Raw genomic sequence first — 22,050 nt, forward strand, 5'->3', positions numbered from 1 at the left:
TACCTCTGGAGACCTTTTTAAAAAATTGTGTCACATTAGCTATCCTCCAGTCATTTGGTACAGAAGCTGATTTAAATGATAGGTTATAAACCACAGTTAGTAGTTCTACAATTTCACATTTGAGTTCCTTTAGAACTCTTGGGTGAATACCATCTAGTCCTGGTGACTTATTACTATTTAATTAATCATTTTTTTCTAAAACCTCCTCTAATGATACCTCAATCTGGGACAGTTCTTCAGATTTGTTACCTAAAAAGAATGGCTCAGGGTTGGGGATCTCCCTCACATCCTTAGCTGTTAAGACCAATGCAAAGATTAAGGTCCATAAAAGCATGAATAATATAGAGACAGTGAATAAGAAAATGTTGTTTACCCCTTTCACACAACACAAAAACCAGGAGTTATGTGATGAAATGAATAGGCTGAAGATTTAAGGTAGTAAGGAAGTACTTCTTCACACGATGCACGGTCAACCTGTGGAACTTATTTCCAGAGATGTCATGAAGGTGAAAAGTATAACAGTGTTCAAAAAAGAATTAGACAAGTTCATGGATGTTAGGTCCCTCAATTGCTATTAGCCAAGATGGTCAGGAACACAATCCTATGCTCTGGGTGTTCCTAAACCTCTGTTTGTCAGAAGCTGGGACTGGATGACAGGGGATGGCTCACTTGATAAATTGGCCTTTTCTGTTCATTTCCTCTGAAGCATCTGCAAATGGCCACTGTCAGAAGACAGGATACTGGGCCAGATGGACCACTGGTCTGACCCAGTATGGCTGTTCTTATGTTTTTATGAAGTGTAATGGCATTTTTAAGTGATCTGGTTAAATTGCTGTGTCCAGGGGTGTCTCTGGCAGTATCTGCAGGGACAGGAGAACTGCAGAAGGGCAGTGAGCAACTACAGATACCTTTGGGTTTGTGAGTGGGCCTTCATTGCCTCTTAAATCCCCTTCCTTAGGTTTTCCTGCAAGAAGGAGCAATATTGCCTATGGTAACTAAGGGTAGGTCTATACTAACACCAGCGTACAGAGTACAGACACTGCATGCCCAGCTAGCATGAATATAAATAGCATTATAGACAGTGAGGCACTGATTAGGCAAGAAGAGTACAGTGTCCTACATGCCACAACCCTAGGGCATATACCCTCCAGGCCTCTCTACATGCCCTAGTTTATGCTGCTATTTTTAGCCATGTAATGCCCCGCTGAGTCCCTACTGATGGAGCCTTTCCTCACTGCAGTGAAGGACTCCAGCAGCAGAGAAAGGCTCCAGCATGGGGGAGGCATCAGGGAAAGGGTCTGGCAGCAGGGAGGCCTTTTGTTGGAGTCTTTCACTGTCACGCATAGCTACACATCACAGCGAGTGTGCACACAGCCTACCTTTCATTGCCACAAAGTAGCTACACATACACCACATGCCACTGCCAGCATAGACTAGGTCAAAGGCTCCTAGTTTCACAGGAAAAGGGATAAGAATATTGCCAATAACATTGTAAAGAATTCTCTAAAGCAGAGTGTCTTGCACTCTGAAACAGTGTTTCTGTAACATTTGAAGATACATTTTAAAAAATGCAGGCACATGAATTTGAATGAATGGGACTTTTCTTGCATTGAAGAGGAGTACAGAAGTGCTATAAACATACTAAACATGTTAAAGAATCCTAATCTTTTTGCTCTATTTTCCTTTTGATGCATGTTTTCATCCATATAGAAAGACTGCATCCATCACTGCTACTCTGTAGCATTTGCAGTTTCCGGGGAAACTGTGTTGCCAGAAGGCTGGAGGAGAAATGGGGAATACAATCTTTAATGGTCTGTCCAAATTCACAGTGCTCCATAGATGCCCTCAAATCTGCGAGTTAGGTGGGTCAGACTAAGTTCACTGTACAGAGGATATACTTTAGCACCCTATACTGTATAAGGAGGCTAAAATTCTGCAGTGTCAAGGATGCAGGTGTTTCTGCAGAATGGTATGATATACACCAACAGATTTCTATGAACAGATATGTTTGCTTAGATTATGTTTTTAGGTTATGCTATTGACTGCTGATTTAAGACAGTAATTGTAACTGTAATGATAATGGATTTGAAATATTCTTAATAAAAATTACATCTAAAAGATTGCCTGCCCCCCTAAATACTGACTATACTTTGTTTCACATACTCCAAATTGAATACAGCCTAAAGTTAGAATGTGTCTCAATATTTTACATTTTTCTATATTATACTTTTTTATTGATTTTTTTTAAGTCTGTTTAAAGCTGCAGACAATCTCTGTCAGCTTCTTTTTTGCCAGGCATACCAGCCAGGAGCAAAGAGGAGAATTATTTTAAAAGGCATACACAATAAAAAGGGATTTAATGAGCACTAAAAATGCTGCATTTAGTTGTTTTTCACACTGTAATTTCTGCACCATTGTATGAGTAAACACCGCAGAACATGAGAGGGGAAGTTCTCAAGAACTGCAGTAGATTTTATTGTAAAGCGTAATATTTAAATGGGCACTAATGCTCCCATCTGTTTCATCTTGCATGCCATACTTTTATTGCATCAATTTCCCTACTCTGTTAATAATTACACAAATAAAAAATTCCCAATTGTAAAATGAAGATGCAGACTCACAGATAGCAAAAATAACCACAATTTGAAATGTAATATGTTAAATACAGGTTTATACCTCAGTAGAAATGTTACCTTTGTTTTAATATATTGATCTATGTATATACTAATATATTCCCATACTGAAATCTTAAAGTCACTGTAATATTGGTGTGTAAGGTTACAAACTGAACACTTACATGATCCTTCAACATAATTGGTGTTTTATTACAAAAATCAATTGTCTATCAGGAAAGGTTCACCAAGCCTATTTCCTCATAAGAATCATAATCTTGGTTCTGCATGTTCAGGTGAGACTTCCATAAGTTCCATAAGAACATTTACTTGAAAATGATGGAGCATACACTATAAATAAAGGTAGTACAGATCATTAAAATGCAGCTCCTTGAAAATAATAGTTAAACAAACACTTAGAACATGTCTGTTTTACATAGACTCTAATACTGCCCTCATACTTGTAGTATTAGGGTGCCTTCCTGTAGTTCATTCTCTCTTCCAACCTCTCCCAGGGGGAAAATTATAGTGCAGTGGGCAGTTATGGAAGGGTTTTCTTTTTTATTTACATGGACATGGTGCTGTGTGTGTGGTTGAAAAGGCTAAATATGTGATTGAACTGTGAAGTTGTGTGGTTAGAGAATCAGAAACGTAGGGCTGGAGGGGACCTTGAGAAGTGATCAAATCCAGCCCCCTGCGCTGAGGCAGGACAAAGGAAACTTAGACCATCCCTGATAGGTGTTTGTCCAACCTGCTCTTGAAAACCTCAAGTGATGGGTTTCCACAACTTCCCTTGGAAGCCTATTCAAGGGCTTAATTACACTTGCCATTGGACAGTTTTTTTCCTAATATATAACCTCAACCTCCCTTGCTGCAGATTAAACCCATTATCTTCTTGTCCTATCTTAAGTGGACTTGGAGAACACTTGATCACCATCCTCTTTATAACAGTGCTCAACATATCTGAAGAACGTTATCAGGTCCTCCCTTAGTCCCCTTTTCTCAGGACTGTTTTTTTTTTTTTTTAAACCTTTCCTTGCAGGTCTGGTTTTCTAAACCTATTATGATTTGTGTTGTTTTCCTCTGGACTCAATTTGTCCACATCTCTCCTAAAGTGTGGTGTCGAGGATTGAACTCAGTACTCCAGCCAAGGCCGCACTAGTGCTGAGTAGAGAGGGACAATTACCGCCTGTATTTTACATATGACATTCCTGTTAATACACCCGAGAATGATATTAGCCCTTTTCACTCATCGTCAATATGTGATCCACTATAACCTCCAGAGACTTTTCAGCAGTACTACCACCTAGCCAGTTATTACCCATTTTGTAGCTATGCATTAGATTTTTACTGAGTGAAGTATGTTGCACTTGTCTTTATTGGATTTCATGAATTTTATTAATCTGTCCATAAGGTTGAAATGTATAAAGGGAACTTATTGTGGGACAATATATGGGGAAGTGAGCAAAAAATCCCATGTTTGCAAAACAAGTTATTTGATTATTATATACCTGCTTAGACCTCTCCACATTTTATGTCATAACAGATGTCCAAATGTGTCTTCTGGGCATATATTTTGTTCTGTTTCAATCCACGGCTGATTTCAAAGTTTAAATGAATCCACCTCAGCTCTTAATTGAAGGTAGACAAAAGGTTAAAAAAATCCAAGACTCACCCCTCTTTTCTTTCAATTAGGATTTTTCTTCCAATTTAAGGTGGCTTCTTTCCAGGGAAATTTGGAAATATTGGCAAATTTAGGATTATTATTTAGATTCTCTTATGAGACAGCTACAACTAAGGCTGTGGAGGAAACAAATCTTGGTACCACATTTGTTTTTATTGGAGCAATATTTCAACCAGGATATGGATAAAAACCCATCCAATGTTCCATATAATGCATTTATATTGCAGTAGCGGCCAAAGGGCCCAATCTGCATTGTGGCCCCTTCTACATACATTACAAACACACATGAAGACACAGAAACTACCCTAAATGTATGATTAACTATATAATAAGATTCCAGGATTGTCACTCTGTGTCACACTGAAGCCTAGTGTAATGCCAACAGATTCCTGTCATTGGCAGCTGTGATCAAACCTGTGACCTCTGAAGCTCAATGCATGAGCCTCTACTGTCTACTACATGAACTAAAATAGAGGTTCCCAAACTTTTCTTACCCCCTTCCTGATCTAGCAGCTGCCTGCATCCTCCTACCTTTCTCATCACTGATACTTTGTGTACACTGTTACATGCAGATATAGTTATAGTGCAACATATACAACCAAAAATAAAAACACAAACCTGGACTAAATTCTGAGCTCAGTTAGACTGGACAGTTGCTGGGCAACTGAACCTGTGAAGCCCGAACTGAACCTCCCTCCCCCCCCCGAGATGTCTCGCATACCCTCATGATACACAAACCAGTTTGTATAACTCCTGAGCTAAAAGACCTGTCCTTTAGCCAAGGCTGTGGCAGGTTCATCAACCTCTGGCTGGTCTATTAGGTGCTACTAGAGGGGAACAGAGTGCCATACCAAGCTGGCCTGGGTTACACTAGCATGTCTGTTGAGTCAGTGTGAAATGATGGAAACAGCTATAAGCATGGCTGAGAACTCTTTTTGTTCAGAATATCACAAAGTTTAATCATCACTGGGATTCATGGCTGGTTACTACCCAATTTTTAAGTTCTCAGGCCTTTTTGGCCTTTTTACACATATGACTTTACGAATTACACCCTTATGACAGTATGGGCTTTCAGCTACTGGTACCACCTAATCTCTGATATGTTGGGAAGATAAATTCATTAATATATGATGGATGGACACTATGATGAGAGCACTATTGACCCACCCAGGAGGAAATCAGTCATATTTGCTGGTGTAAAGGAATCCTTTCTACAGTCTTGTCACTTCTAGCATATGCACTTCCTTGCTGAATTTTATATCCACTCCAAGCTGGGTTGTTTGCAGGCTAATGAGCCCCGGGTGACTCTTAGTTATGTTCATGTACTTTTCCTTCCTGAGCTTGCAGCCCTGTGGTGTCCTTCCCAGGTGCCACACACAACCATATTGGGCCACTGGGGGATACAGTCAGTGCAGGGTTTGGATGGTGCCCAGTAAATAAGGCCTGGGGCCATACATTGATTGTGCAGGAAAAAGAGAAATACTGAATAACTACTCATTCACTGAATGAGGCAGGGATCCTTTTTGAAAGTTTGATTCTAGCTTTTGTGCACAAACAGTCTTCAATCCTTCCTGGAATAGCAGGCAAATCTCTCCCAGACATGTATCGCTTTACAAAGGAAGGGGGGGAAAATGGGAAAAATTCAACTGCTACCCCAGAACACCTAATCTGAGGCTCTGAGTTTCTTCAGTTTGAAAAAAGTTGTTTCTGAAGGAATAACAATGCTGAGGGGAAAAGGTTGTTCCTGCCTATCCTATGTCTGTGAATTCCACTCTGGGGACCAAGACAAAAGACAGTTTGTGAAACAAGCATTACTACAATCTCCTTACTGTCTAACTTACAAAATTATTTCCTTCCTCACCTGGATTTCTGACCCTTTAAGAAGTCCAGCTAAACCTTTCTTCAGGGTCAAGGTTAAATCTTCAGGAGCCCTGCCAAATTAAACTCAGTCTTTAATGCCTTCATTTCTACAAAAGAGAGGGATCAGGCTGGCAAAGCACCAGAACAAATTAAGTCTGTTTCTTCCTCAAGACACTGAAAACAGAATTCTATCACTCCTTTCTTCACAAAGGGATAAACAGAAAACCCAAAGTCCTGCCTCAAAAGTTTAAACTAAACAGCTGTTTATGGTGCCCCTTCTCTTCACATGGGAAAACATGCACATCTTTAATTTCTTATTTCCTCAGAAAGAGGAAATGGAAGTTCCAAACTTATCCTTAGGGGCTAAACAAAACAAACAATCCTCTCAATTGTTTTCAGCAGAGTCCAGGCTTCAAAAGCAACTAACTTCTCCTACCTTGACTGCTTGGCTACAATCATATCTGCCGGTGCAAAAGGAATCCAGTCACTTCCAGCAAGTCCCTTGCTGAATCTTATGTCCACTCCAGGCTGGGTTGTTTGCAGCAGGGCCGGCTCCAGGCACCAGCTTGGCAAGCAGGTGCTTGGGGCGGCCATTCCAGAGAGGGGCGGCAGGTCCAGCTATTTGGCGGCAATTCAGTGGACGGTCCCTCACTCCCACTCAGAGCGAAGGACCTTCCGCCGAATTGCCGCCGCAGATCGCGATCGTGGCTTTTTTTTTCTTTCCCCTTTTTGGTTGCTTGGGATGGCCAAAACCCTGGAGCCGGCCCTGGTTTGCAGGCTAATGAGCCCCAGGTGACTCTTAGCTATGTTCATGTACTTTTCCTTCCTGAGCTGGCAACCCTGTGGTGTCCTTCCCAGGTCACACACCCAACCACACTGGGCCCACTAGGGGATATAGTATATCCATTCACATTATTATTGCAATAAATCTTAAAGTTTCTTTGCATCAGCCATTCCAAAGGAATCAGAGTGTATGTCTCATTTCAGCATGCCTTCCAGAAATAAGTATTAAAATAGAAAGGCCTGTCTTCATCTTCAACTTTCTATTAATCTAATACATTCTGCTAATACCATAAAACATAGCTTATACATGTTTTTTTCCCCCCCTGGTACAAAGCAAGTTCATTTGGTTATGTGGTCTCCCCTGTTTATTAAGAACAGACAAACTTTTATTACCCTGTTGTTGACGAGGCTGCTATCAGTTTCAGGGAAACTGCCCCTGTATTTCCCGCCTCTGTGGTCCCCCGAATGCATCCACTTAAAGGTTCCTCAGCCATCACCTCTCCGGGGTAGAGATCCGCATCTCTCTTCCTCATGACTGGGGATATTAAGGCTGTCCAGCAGTGGTTCAAGTAGAATTTATTTCTTACCGGTACGCAGCGCATAGGCAACTCATGGGAGGGACACAAAGGAGGAGCACCAGCTAAAGGTGGGGGGCACACGACCTCTTCACATGACCCCCACACATGACTCCACTCCACCCCACCCTCAGCCAAGACCCCTGCGCTCTGCCCATCCCCTCCCTATCCCACGTTACAGGGGGGGATGGAACCTCTATCTTCTCACTGTGCCAGATACAGATTTCTGAACCGCAGAGCTCTCCGGAACCACAGCGGTGAAAGGAGCAGAATGTGGGGCTACCAGGAGTCCCCACGCCAGCAACGCGTCCGACGCAGCTGTACCTTCTCCAGCCCTATCTTCTAGCAGGGCTGTACAGACCTCAAACGGAAGACAGAGCTGTGTGGAAGGGCTGGCGGCGGGGCTGGGGACCGTACAGCCACACCGGAGGAGCTGCCGGCATGGGGCCACCCGGCAGCCCACGTTCTGCTCCTATGTATTTATAGCATGGCATACTGGCAATAAATATCTTAATGGTACAGCATACTTGACCATGCTGTTCTACTTGCACCGCTGCTGTCCAACTCCCTGCCTTACACTGAAACACCCCCAGAAAGCCATACTCTCCAAGAGGTATGATCACTGTATAGTCTAAAATTATAAGCTACCACATAGCTCCTTTTATGTGAGCACATTTATTTTTAAGATAAAGGCAAACATATTAAACCAATAAAAGAACCTAAACACATGCTAAAAAGCTTACCAGAGGTCACCCCTAACTCCAACCTAGGGTTCTGGTACATTTTAGTTCTTCAAAACCCACAACTGGGTTTTCCTCATGGTTACAAATTCGTATCCATTTTAGAACCAGAACAGAGACTGGGCAGAAGAACCATTTTTTCATACAATTCAGACCTTTGATTTTGGCCTCTGTAACGGGTAATCAGTAGACAATGACCCACTGCTCAGAACATATCTTCAAAAGACTGGATTTTTGCATAACACACTTCAGGAATGTGCATTAACCTCTCCCTAGGAACTCCACTAAACACTTATTGCCCCCAAAGTCCAAAATGTATACTTTTGAACCCCCAGATCTCACATCTGTCTCATCTCCCCACCTAGACAAGTTACATGCAATCCCAGTCCACAATAGTACATAAAAACTTAATATAATAAGGTCTTTCAAGGATCTTTCAGGAAATTGACATATCTGTCAGAGCTGTATTTTGTATTATTGGGCACTTATAACAATAGTGTGCCTCACTGATTCTGCTCTCTCCCCACTATTTCAGATAGTTTGATGAATGATGCTATAGTGTTACGTAAGGGAGTGTATATTGGGCTTCTTCTGAAACAATGACTCTATGGCTTTTCAGCCTTGAATTCTATATCAAAATCATTATTGCTCAGATAGATTTTTAAACTTCAGTCCACATCAGCTTGATAAGGAGTATAGAGATTTATCTATTCTTGTCAGAAAAAAAACATTCCCCAATTTCCTTTCAATTTGCATTTCCATAAAGGTTAAGAACTAAACTCTACCCTGGCTAGTGCAGAGACAGTGCCTAGTATGTCCTCTGCTACAGACATCTGTTAGCCATTGCAGGAGTCCTCACAACAGGTCAGGGAGCACACTTTCCTGTTCCTCTTGGCCTGAACAGTGTTCGCCTGCTGCCAGCTAATCCTGCTGATCACCACCGCCCATATGCTGGCTGGCAGAGGGTGGTTAAATATGCCCTGAAACAGCCTTTTGGGGACCTAGGTGTAATTATGGCTCCCCTGAAGTCAATGGGAGCGATATCATTACTATATTAGTGCTCTCTTAAGCTCTGTGGAAAGATTCTTCCCTGCTGCTTCCATGGTGTTAAGACTTTCAACACCCTCTTTGTCCTTTGCACACCAGTTAGCAAGATACAGCCCTAAATAATAACCATTACTAAATAATTATTAATGTATTAATTTTTGAGATTTATTTCAAATCTATGCTGAGACTTTGCCCTCACCTAATTAGAAAACACATTTCATGCACTCCTTGGTGAAAGTGCTGGCTAAGAATACTAAATATTTATCTTTTTGCATTATAATGCACTTTATTCTCAAACGCTTGATATACAGTCAGGTGCAATTTTGAATTCAGCTTTATGTCAGTCTTTAGCCATCAGAACCTATTGTTCTGAATGACAAAATGGTGACTAGAAGGTATAACTTGGGGTAACAAGCAAAATGTTGCTTCTTCAATCTTCTGACAATACAGACAATAGAACTCATCAGTATTCTGGTTTTTAAATTCTTTTACTTTTTTTCCCCAACCTTAAAAAATATCGAACTATGAATATTTGTTTAATATATGGGAATACTGGTGGGCCCTACTGTTGATATATAGGCCTGGATGTAATAGGAAGTAAATCTACATTGGACATTACAGAAGAGTTCTGCAATATTTCTGTAGGGTAGTCAGATAGCCTTCTCTGAACAATTGTCTAACACAGATTTAGATAAAATTACACTAACCTGCAAGAGAGACATTTGAAACAAATGTATTTAAAGATTATGATTCTTTAGATATATTAGGCAGGTGTAGTCTGAAAAGTGGAAAATTGCTATAGCCTGTTAGCTGTCTGGGAATCCACCCAGGGTCAAGAAGAAGAGAAAAGGAACTCCGAGGACTGAAAAGGAAAGTGATAAGTTTCAGTATGGATGGAAAAGTACAATGGTCTCTCCAGAAACAGGGAAGCATGTTCTTTAATAGCTGTATCAAGTGCACTAACTTGGTCTTGGTCCAAGTTACACAGCCATTCAACAGACAAAAAAACTAGCAAAATGTTTTAGTCCAGAACTGCAAAATACAGCAATATTTTTCAAAAATAGCCATGAAGTCCTCACACTCAAAGCAAATCAACAGTAGGATCCACAATGACAAGACAGACACTGTAACCAACTGCAACCTGAGACAAAACATCACCCCAGCATTTGCTTAAAATGGTTCTGCCATGCGGGCAGGGGACTGGACTCGATGACCTCTCGAGGTCCCTTCCAGTCCTAGAATCTATGAATCTATGAAAAAAGAAACCCTGTCTGCCACATCACCATCAGTCAAACGAGATGCTACTACTGAAAAAGACCTGTATAACAAGCAAACTAATTCTATTCTGACTCCTGTCAAACAAAAGCTACTGCTGACCATAACTTTTGTTTCTACTGATGATGGTGGGGAGAGAAAACCACACACAGCAATGTCAGAGGATGAGGAGAAAGTAGCACAGGGCTGTACATATCTGGTATATTATTTCCCCACCCCCATCAGAATGAATACAAAGAACTCTTCTATACAAAGAACTCTTGTACTTGTTGTATGAAGAGCACATTATTATTTTCCAGGGATTGATTGTCATAGGTGAATGGGTTTGTAATATCATCTGATTATCATGCAGCATGCCTCATTTATAGTTGAAAGAGCTGCATTTTGTGGGACAAACTTGATATTGCACATTTTTAATTATAGCATCTCTCTCCATTTTCCTACAGACCAGCCTAGGTCTAGAGGCAAAGAAGACTGAAGAAAAATGTTGAAAATATGTATATGCTTGGAGGGGGAAAATCTGCTATATCTTGATACTTATACTGTTCTATTCTTTAAAATAAAGAGATATTTCTGATGTGATCATTTTTATGAGAACATAAGAATGGCTCTACTGGGTCAGACCAAAGATGCATCTAGCTCAGTATCCTGTCTTCCAACAGTGACCAGTGTCAGGTGCCCAGAGGGAATGAACAGAACAGGTAATCACCAAATGATCCATTCCCTGTCGCTCATTCCCAGCTTCTGGAAAACAGAGGATAGGGACACCATCCCTGCCCATCCTGGCTAATAGGTGGACCTATCTTCCATGAATTTATCCTCTATAAGGGCAGAATTTTGCCCATTGAAGTAATACCAAAGTGCTTAAGAAGTTAGTGGAAACATCTATTTTACTCCCGTATACAACATACAATGATATTCTGTAATTCCCATGCCTTAGTTCAAATGAAATGCAAATTAAAATTGAGGCATCTTGCTCCCCCTTTATTTTGAACTACACATTACATAGAGAAGCGTAATGTCATTTGTCTTTTCAAAGTTGTCCATTTTAGCAGAAAATGAGGTACACTTTCCTAGAGAATTAAATGTACAACATGATCTGTTTTTGAACAGCCTCTGAGGTACACAGATTGGACATTTTTTCTTTACTTTGATGTAACCTTTTAACGAGTGGAGAGAGAAATTTGAAAACTTCATATTATCCATATGTATAGCATTTAGGACAGCATTTTCCTACCTGTTCTTTTAAATTGGAGCCCCAGGACCTTGTCGCACATTGGCAATAAAATGAACAAAGACACATGCTTCTCCCAAAGTACCAAAATGCTCCACTCACCATGCCCAGAACCATGGTACAAAACATGTCTAAATCCAAAGCTTTTCTTTGCTTTATTTACTTGTTTAAAACAAAAGGTTCCTATTGTGGGTTTAAGCCATGGCTCAAATTGCAGGATCTGAAGACAGGTCACAATGCAGTGGAAGCAGCCCCTGGAAGAATTCTGGCTGACTTTGGCAGAATTCCTCTGGGGAAGAATATGCTCAAGTGGCAGCTCTACCAAATTTGGAAAGGTGCAGCGTGACCCCTCTTAGTTTGACTCAGAATTGCTTGTCAATGAAAGGGGCGAACAGACAGGGCCATGACCCCATTTTTGCCCTTATTCTCCCTGCCCCCTTTGGGATGGGGCTAGTTTGCAGCAGTTCTCAAGGTTATGCATGTAATCACATCTACACTGCTCCTTGACCCCTTCCCCCACAATGATCTCCAACTACATGTTAGCATCCCTGTGTGCAGCCCTAGCACTACCCCGGCTCTAGTCTCAATAGATTTACATGACTGACTGTACAATAGATACCACAGAGAAAGTAGAGTGGAGTATTTTAACTACCACACAAAGTTGTGGCATATTGAGGAAGCTAAGCTATGGCCTGTAAATCCCATTGGGGGATATGGTTGGGCTCTGTACTGTGCACAGGGCTCATGGACTTCATTCTCTTCCTCCCCTTACCTTTACTAATTCATTAGCTACAAACCCTGTGACATAGATGGGCTATATGGACCTCTCCTCTTTCCTTTCCCATTCTGAGTATAAAGGTAGCCACAATGATGCTGCTATTATCATGCCAAGTAGTTACAGGTGGTTTTTCCCAGATGGCTACCTGTTTATCACTGGCTGCTGTGTATAAAATGGCTGATCTAATGAGTCAACATAGCAGAAGCTGGTGTTGGTAGTTTCCGTGACATGGACAATTAGAGATGTAATTAATAGCACAAATCATTTGTAACCCAAAGCCCACTTGCATATAGGCTCCCTCCTTTGATAATTCCATGGTGTGGACTTTTCCTTGGCTACCCTCCTAATTCATCCCTACCACCACATACAAAAATTTACAATTGAATCCACTGGGGTGCCACTCCTGCCTTCCTTGAAAATGCAACATAAGTACAAAGTCCATTCATGCAAACACTCCATTTGGTTTCAAAGATTTTGAACATATAGCCCTGCATATTTAAATAAAAATGAGTTATTTATAACAATATGTTTTCTAAAATTGGATTTACCTGAAGTCTGATAAAAGTCCTTCATAACATACAAAGAATTTGAAATGTATAATAGTTTATGCATCAAGATAAAATATGTCATTCTTTATGGCCATCATAAAATGCCATCCATAATGGCACTGTAATTGCAAAGTCATAGTCTGGAAGAAAATCTCCTGATAAAGTGAGGAGATTATTTGCTTCCTTCAATAAAGAGCCTTATCCTTCTGGCATGTGAAACAAGTGACTCCTTTTATCAATAAAGATTTCTGATGTATAGTTATCTGCTGCACACCAAAGCTGCTAAAGACTGAAGGGCAAAATATTTTCTTTTTCTTCTATAATTCAAGGACAGGTAAGATCACTGAAAGATCACCTGAACATATATCTTGTACAAATGAGATATACCCCAAAACAATTATTAAAAAAATCTCTCTTAAATGACCCCAGACACCAAAGGCAAGTTCCTATTTTAAGTAAACCCACAAAGTTAATTGAGTTATACCAAGGAAGAATTTGCCTTGAGAATTAAAGGACTTTTTGCATGTATCTTGCACATAAATATTATCAAAGTCTGATTCCAGAAATACCCAAATATATTCCAAAGCATATTATTTTCATGTTACACGAAAGATATATTTTTAATACCTACATGTATATCCAGGCATCTCATTTCAGTTCTACTCATCCATGCCTAAACTCAAAACACATTTCAACTGGGAATTTATTTTTCTAAATCAGGGGTTAAGCCTTAGAGATTTATTGTAATTGCAAAGAAAGCATTTTAGGATATTTTTAAAAAAATTGCAGATTCTTTGCAATTTCAATACTGACAGAGCTGGCTGTTAAAAAGAATGTTGAAAGGGATATAGTTACCAATTTTCAAGTACAATTAAGATGTCTACAATTCGTTTTCTTAATGCACACTTTATTTTTTAAATTGGGATAGAACTGGATAGCCAATTTGCATATATCATTAAATTTCCAATTTTCATGTAAATGACAATCAAAGTAGCCAGAAAGTTCAGTACATTTTCTCACAGGCATGTTGATTTGAAAATTTTTCATGTGATGTTTTATCTCAACTATTATCAGTTCGATGATCTAAACAGTGTCCGATTAATCCTGCACACCTTTCACTGAAAAAAATCTCACTGCTGGAATCCTTCCCCAAAACTGAAATAGATGACAAAGCAAAAGACCAATCTTTCACAGGCACTTAATGAAGACAGGCTTCAAGGGGTTTTCTGTACCAGAGATCACTTTACACTCAGGAAAAGACAAAACCAGCAGATTTTTGCAGTCAGTCTGCAATCAAAGCACAATAAGGAAAATAACAAAAAAAACATATTGCTTGGTAAATACTTACAGTGGTTTTCCTTTGGATTCACAAGTCAAAACTATAGATTGTCCTTCTTCTGGCCATGAACTGGAAGATATGATTTTAACTGAAGGTGTATCTAGAAAAAAGAAAAGAAAATCTATTTGTTGAAGGACACTAAAATGCTTTATTATGTAAGTGTATGTTCTGTTATGTTCATAAAACATCATGCCAAGTCTAGTTTTCAGTTGAAGTTGCATTTATTTGAAGCCTTGAGCTGTTTTCACTATTCTGAAAATGGCACTAAAATGACCTCTGCAACTGGAAAAGTAAATTTTAATAAACCTAGAAACCACAGATATTCCCAGACTAAATCAATTTTGCTGTATTGAACACAATTCCACTGTATTAGTGCTCCAAGGTCTGGAAATTAAAAGTGAAATACAAAAAGAAAGTATTGAGGATGAATAACAAGGACTTGATATAATTGTTTCTTTGTCTATTTATAGATGGATATGAATGCTGCTATTAGAGGACTGAATGCATTAATGTACATTTGAATAACACTTTTATTGTTGCAGTAGCCTGGAACCCATAATAAGAAACCTACAATGGGCTCTTAGATAAAATACCTTGTTACAGACATTATGCAGAATATTATTTCTGAAATGCAATAATGCAGGCCCTTAAACAGAATCTCATTTTTAGTACAGTTAGCAAATCATTTTGATTGAAACATCTGCTACAATTACTATATAAAAGACTATAATCTGTCCTAAAAAACTTTAAAATACTATTTCTGCATAGTGTAATAACCTCTCCTTCTATTTTTCCAATGAGGTATGCAACATAAAAATGTGTTTTCAGACCTTTGAAAGTAGGCCTTTTATTTTAAAACCTTTTAACAGCTGACTTGTAAACATATTTTCAAGTAATTAAAAGTTTACCATGTAATTTAAAAGTAATACACACAAACACACAGGGAATTTCTTTGAAGGATATATTTTTCTCTAGGCGATACATGTCACACTGAGGAAAATTTTCAAACTTAATAGGCAAATATAACTCCTGTTATCTTTCACTTGTTTTTCAGGTGACTTTTTAATGCATTTGATGCAGGGTATATTTGCTAATCATGAAATATTTTTAGTTTCAAACCAGAGTTTGCGCTGTCCCAGCCAATTTGCAATTCCTATTTGAGCTGGCAGTGCAGTGACAATGTCAAAAGAGCTACATCACAGTCATTCTGATGGCAACAAATTGTGAAACACAGAATTGAATTTAAATGAGGGAGGGAGGAAACAAGTGCAGTGGGATTGAGAGGTCATTCCAGGTATAAGGATGACACTGAAGCAGGCATGAACACTAGAGTTAGAGAACGAAACAGGAACATCAAGGCTGGCATCACTGGCTGAAATCCTCTTACATTATTAAAAGTAATTAAAAAAAAAGCTGTTAAATGAGTGTTTGTAAATGATCCAAATAAAGGGGGTAAAGAGGTTTTCAGAAAATTAAATTTACATTGTTCTGTTCTTGTACAGCTCAATGAAGTGCTGTTTCCAACATCCTGCTGCAGTTTCCAGTTCCTACTTAATTTGATGCACGCTACTCCTAATCCTGCTCCCTGGATTATATATCCTAATCCTGCTCCCTATATTAGTCTGAACATATCTGACTAATATAGACTTGTGCTAGCGGTAAGTTAAGCCACTTTTCCCTTCCAATAGTGCCCCGTAATATTTTAAATGTTATTTTATATTCTATTGGATATAGAATAAGTACATGTAAACTAAACTCAATATTGAGAAGATTAAAAAACAGGACTCAGCCCCAAGAGGTTGGCTGAATCCTCCAGCTACATTCAGCAGTGTATGCAGTGTCACTAGCTGAATTCATACCACTGTGTGTGGAAACTGGCACTGGGACCTGGTGAAGCAACAGCATTTCATGGGCACTTAAAAGAATCGGGAAAACATAACTCTTAATTGCCAATACCCCCTTTAACCTGTTTACTTGGGGACATTCAGTGCCTGTTCATAAGACTGCAAGGAAATTTATGACATATAATCCTCATCATAAACCCAAAGCCTCCTTCATGTTGAAAAGTAACTGAGCATTTTGGAGATCAAGCACTGTAAAGATATCCTCATAAAACAGGTTGGAATGATTATGTTCCTCCTGTAAATGCCAGCCTGATGCTTAATTTCCAAATAAAAAGCAAAGCAGAAATGCAGAAAGCTTCATTTTGTAAAACAGTTAATGTCCATGTAGAACTGTACTAACTGATCTCAGTCACAATCCTAAATCTCACAGATTAATGTGGAAACAGTCAGCCTAATCATTCTTTTTGGCACGGGGTAAAAATCTGTGAAAGAAGCTGAGAGATATCGTGAAGTACTTCATTTGAATTTCTTTGCTATTGTACTAGTATGACAGATGAGACATCCTTGTGTTGGCTGCACCCTCCCTTTTCATCTATTTCAAAACAAAGGCTGATTTTCAATCCAACATTCTGGAAGCTAGAAATATGGGCCTATTCAGTACCATCAATCTAAATACAGGATGCCTATTAGTAAGCAAGAGAAACTAGCAAGGAGATAGGAAATTCAGCGCACACACAAAAAAAGGGATTTCTCAACACTTCAGAAGGCACAAATCTTTTTAAATTCAGCTCTTCACCTTCTAACAGATAAGATTGAAAATCAGGATTCATCTTGTTTCTTAATATCTCTAAAATGTTTTTCCTCTTGATATTTGTGGAAGGTTTACTGAATGCAGCGTCTACTAGGTCTGCCATGGCAATACAATAAACCAGTGGTGATTCATTAAATGAAGCTGCAATGGTAAAGAATGGCCAAAGCCTTAAATTGACATTCTTCTTCCTGTCAAGTAATGCAAGATAGTGTAGAAAATACACTGTGTTATGTTTTTATCTTCTAGCCAATTTATATAAAGTATATTGGACTTGTATAATGTCTCATGTTCCTTTAAGACAACAAACATACCAGTTAATTAGAAGGTACTGATGTTTAATGAAGCTTAGAGAAGAGTTTATGATTTTAATTTATTATAGACAGTCCCTCAGGTAAACCTCTAGAGATGCTCATCTATTCTGTGTGTTTTATTCTGAGTGTTACTCCTGCCCTTCACTTCTATGCTGTCCTGAATTTTGCTTCAGAATTAAAATAAGCTATTATAAAAGGAGATGTTCTAAGGCCAGCTGTTCACTTATCTTACATTTTCATCAATATTTAAACTGAGAAACTATGTATAGGAACAACCTTGTCAAGACTAGCCCAAGAATGTTATATTAAAAAAAAACTAATTAATGTTTTTTTCCAGGAAATAAAATGCTACTAGCTATACAATATCACCTCCTGTTGGAGCTGCTCATTGTAAGCACTTGGTGAGAGTAAAGGTGGACTTTGATCTGGAATACTCACAAAAGTGAATCACCACTACTGGAACTTCACTCAGTCTCAAGTATTTAAAAAAAAATAAAACAAAATACACATTTATTTTCCCTTCACCACTTATAAGGTAGGTAAGTATAAAAAAAAATCCCTCCTCCTTTCTATAGCTATATTAAAAAAACAGGAGTCTAAAATATTTTAATAGAGAGTCAGATCCACAGTTGATCCTCCTTTGCTATGCCAATTCACATCACTTGAGAAACTGGCCCAGTAAATTTAGTGGTAAATTTATTTTTATATTATACTGGCCCCAACTGAGATTGGAACCCCATTGTGCTTGGCACTGTACAAATTTAGTGGTGAAAGAATATCCTAGACTAATAGCATGAGAGACCAAAAACTTCTATCAGCAGAATACTTATAATGGAGGCAGTGGAGGTATGAGCTTCCCCATGCCACACCAGTGATACATGTTAACCCTAACCTGTAGGGACCCTTTTATGGGGTAAAAAAAGTCATTCAAAAATTAGTATTTGGAGTATACCTGTATTTTGCAGTAAACAGCAGCTTTACAGCAGTTTCAGATGATAAATTTGATCTTATTTTTCACCTTCCCCTTTCCAGTTGAGCACAACAAAGGGAAAACTTTCATTAAAAAAATCCTATTTCATTAGTCATTCTAGGAGTTGGATGCATCCCATTGCACAAAAGGAGAGAAGCCATTTCAAACCATGTGGAGATCTATATAATTTTAATCAGGCTAATTTTTTTTATAATTCCACCTATATTAGAATGGTAAATAATATTATATTAGATCATCCACATGTAAAATCAGTGAACACAAATGAAAAAATAATTTCAATTAATATTGGTTATAATGCTATCTGATATATGAAGAAGCTGAGCACCTTAGCACAACATTTGTTGCTCTCTTGGCAATAAACTTCTGACAACTTTTATTTCTCAAGGAGCCACTCACCAGGCTTTTGTGGACACAGCTGCACCAATTATTTGCTTTTCTTTTTTGCTTTGTAAAGGGAACATTTATTATTTATATTATACTGGCCCCAACTGAGATTGGAACCCCATTGTGCTCGGCACTGTACAAATACCTAATAAGAGGGAGTCTCCGGCCTGAAGAGCTTGCAGTCTAAGGATCTGATCCTGCAAAAAACCAGCATTCATGCTTAACTTTGTACACAGTAAGTAGTCCTATTGAAGTCAGAGGAACTACTCACAATCTATAAGTCAAGGTAAGCATGTGTGTAAATCATTGTGGCATAAAGGCTAAATACACAACAGACATAGGGTCAGAAGAAGAGGAGCAGAGAGAGCTGTAGTGATTTGCTTGAATTCACACAGCAACTTATTGGCAGAATTAGGAACTGAACTGACATCTCCTGACTGCTAGTCCAGGGATTTAGCCTACTCCTGACACCCCACTGGTCCCCATGCAGGATAGAGTCTTACTCACTCCTCCTTCTTAAGTCTTCTTGTGGCCCACGTGAAGATCAATGAGAACTGAGTTCATTGTGCTCCTTGAACTGATGGCAGGTCCTAGTCCTTTGCTTGCTGGATGCTGGAGCTAAACTGCATTCTTTGTGTACAATGTCTGCACCTACTAGTTAACTGAATAAATGAATGCACAACCCCTCTGACTACTAGAACATGAACCATTAAAAGGAGGCAAGGACTGACCAGTTTTTAGAAGAAACTACCACTTTAGGAAGGGAAAGGATATGACTGAATTAAAAGAAGTAGTACAGATAGGAATAGAGATAAAAGAAATGACACTGGAATCAAGATAACATATATACCAATACATAAACTCTCTCTCTATAATATCAGATACTCCCACCCTCAAATAAACATTTCCCCTCTAAGGTAATCACAGCCTCATAAACAGACTGTAATGGGAAAGGGAGTTCATTGCTACCCCAGCCACAGATGCCAGGTGGCTGGTGTGCATACACTGTGTCGGAGCTCTTTTCAAATGACCAACTGAAGGTAATCATGAAGTATAAACACTGTAGGCCTGACATGGTTACACTGATACACCTCTTCATCTTTTTGTCTCAACATCCTTCCCTAACTAACTAACTTCAATAGCCTCAGAACTCATTGATAGTGTCTCATTGCAAGGCAGGCAGATCACTCTCTGGAGAAGAGCAGGTCCCTGGGTTGTTTAAACATTGTTTTCCCCTGGGCTTCCAGTGCAAGGGAGGCTTGATAGAGAAAACTTCAGTGACTTTCCCAAAACTCACACATGAATACTGTGCAAGAAGCTGGGAATCAAACCTATGGCATTCTGATTTCCTTGCTAAAGAATAATCTAGAGATAAATTAAATTTAACCCAATATCCCCAAAAATGTCCAAGTGGGGTTCCATTCCCCATAAGGCTTTATAAATGTGGTTTGAAAGTTAGAACAAAGCTAACAGGTCAGTTATATGTGCCATGGTAACATGGTAAGAATTTTCATTAGAAAAACCTTGGCTACCTCTCAGAAATGAGCTGAATTGCAGAATTAGATCAAATACATTTATAGAATTGATGTTCTTAATATTTTATGCGCAATTCTGAAAGTTCTGAAGATATTTAGATATACTTCTGCTGTCTCCCTTCTCAGGCCTTAAGTAACAAAACCTTGATTTTACTGAAATGTTTGTATAACCCCTTCTAATAGCTGAAATATTTGGAATATGACATGTCCTCTTCACTTACCAAAAATAGTCAGATTTTCAGTGTTTAACAGCTAGAAACAACTTCTAAAATTGCTAAAGGCAACTAGAATACTGGCATTCAGATATTATACATTTTATCATTTTACCTAAGTTTTATAACCTCTTTCCAAACTGGTGATGAGTATCTAACTCCTGAAGAACAGATAAGGGATTTGTGTTTGCACTTTATCATTTACCATAGAATATAATCTAATCCAGTCCACCATGCTTCAGCCCTCCTCTGTTCAAGTCTTTCTTTAAAATGTACTTTTTTCAAAAAGACCATAAACCCTACTTCTCCCAATAGAATAGAATGATGGAACTAATGAGACTTGTGTAAAAAGTCAATTGTTTTTCTTTTGCTTATACTTAATCCCCATTATGAATTTGCCTGTTATCTATTTAGGTTGCACGATGTTCAGGGCAAGGAACTTCTTTTCATATCTGTACACAAAGTGCCTATCACGCTCCTCCTGGTACACAAATCATTAATAAAATAAATTATGTGCTGGCTTGGATAGAAATTGGCTTTGCTTTCACTAAATATGAATATGGACTTATGTTAAGATATTTTCTACCTGCATCCCTAGGCTTGTCACCTAAAACATCATATACGTTTTAATATATGCCCCATAGCATAATTAAAATCATATTTAACCCTTTTCATCTATAGATCTCAATGCACATTACAAAGGTAGGTGAGTATTGCCAGCCACATTTTACAGATGGAAAAACAAAGGTCAAATGACTTGCTAGAGGTCACTAAGCAAGAGAGTGACAGTTTCAAGAAGAGATCTCAGGTCTCCTAACTTCCAGTGCAGTGAAGTGCCCAGCCCACAGGACCAGGCTGCTTCTTTGAGCTACTACATGAGTTGGGTAGGAAGACATCCTATCTGCTGGCGCTATCTAAATATCAATCATTTATGGCGCTGAATGAAGAAATTGGTGAGGATTATAGAGATGGAGAAATCTCTTTAGCGTGTTTTTTTTTTAAATGATCCCTTAGGTGGTTAAAAAAGGAAAATTCATTGGTGATCTTGCTTTTTATGAAGGATGCATATCAATATGCTTCCACTGCCTAAGTCCAGAGATCTTCTCTCTCTCTCTGAATATACAGGCTTGGAAAATTAGACAGTACTAAAAGAGTTACTTTTGGTGAATATATAAGAACTAAAGTAGGGAACCACAACTCTAACAAAATAAGAACCAACCTGAACATTCAACCAAAACAACCTACCAGAAAACACAAAACAACCTTTGCAGATTTGTCTCTTGCTATTAAAAACTTGGTCCACTTATAAACAACTTAAGAAGAAATCAGACATAAAAACCATGAGATTGGTCTCCTTGTAGCCATACAGAGAAGACCTAAACATTTCAAAAGCAGGGGTAAATGCATTCCTTTTTCTCTTGATCTCTTACATCCTTTAAAACAATCTAGTAACATAATTTGATCCCAGACCCATGTTGACATACTTT

General features: G+C 38.8%; 1 protein-coding gene across 3 annotated transcripts in view; it reads right to left on the reverse strand.

Annotated features, from left to right (window-relative positions):
- CADM2 (cell adhesion molecule 2) overlaps positions 1-22,050 on the reverse strand; it is a 1,010,468-nt gene that overhangs the window by 119,571 nt on the left and 868,847 nt on the right. For all 3 annotated transcript variants that reach the window (XM_034792284.1, XM_034792291.1, XM_034792276.1), the window contains one exon: positions 14,485-14,575. In XM_034792284.1, coding sequence (XP_034648175.1) covers positions 14,485-14,575 — 91 coding nt within the window. The remainder of the gene's footprint in view (positions 1-14,484; positions 14,576-22,050) is intronic.

Source organism: Trachemys scripta, chromosome 1 (assembly GCF_013100865.1).
Source record: "Trachemys scripta elegans isolate TJP31775 chromosome 1, CAS_Tse_1.0, whole genome shotgun sequence".
Taxonomy (NCBI): domain Eukaryota; kingdom Metazoa; phylum Chordata; order Testudines; family Emydidae; genus Trachemys; species Trachemys scripta.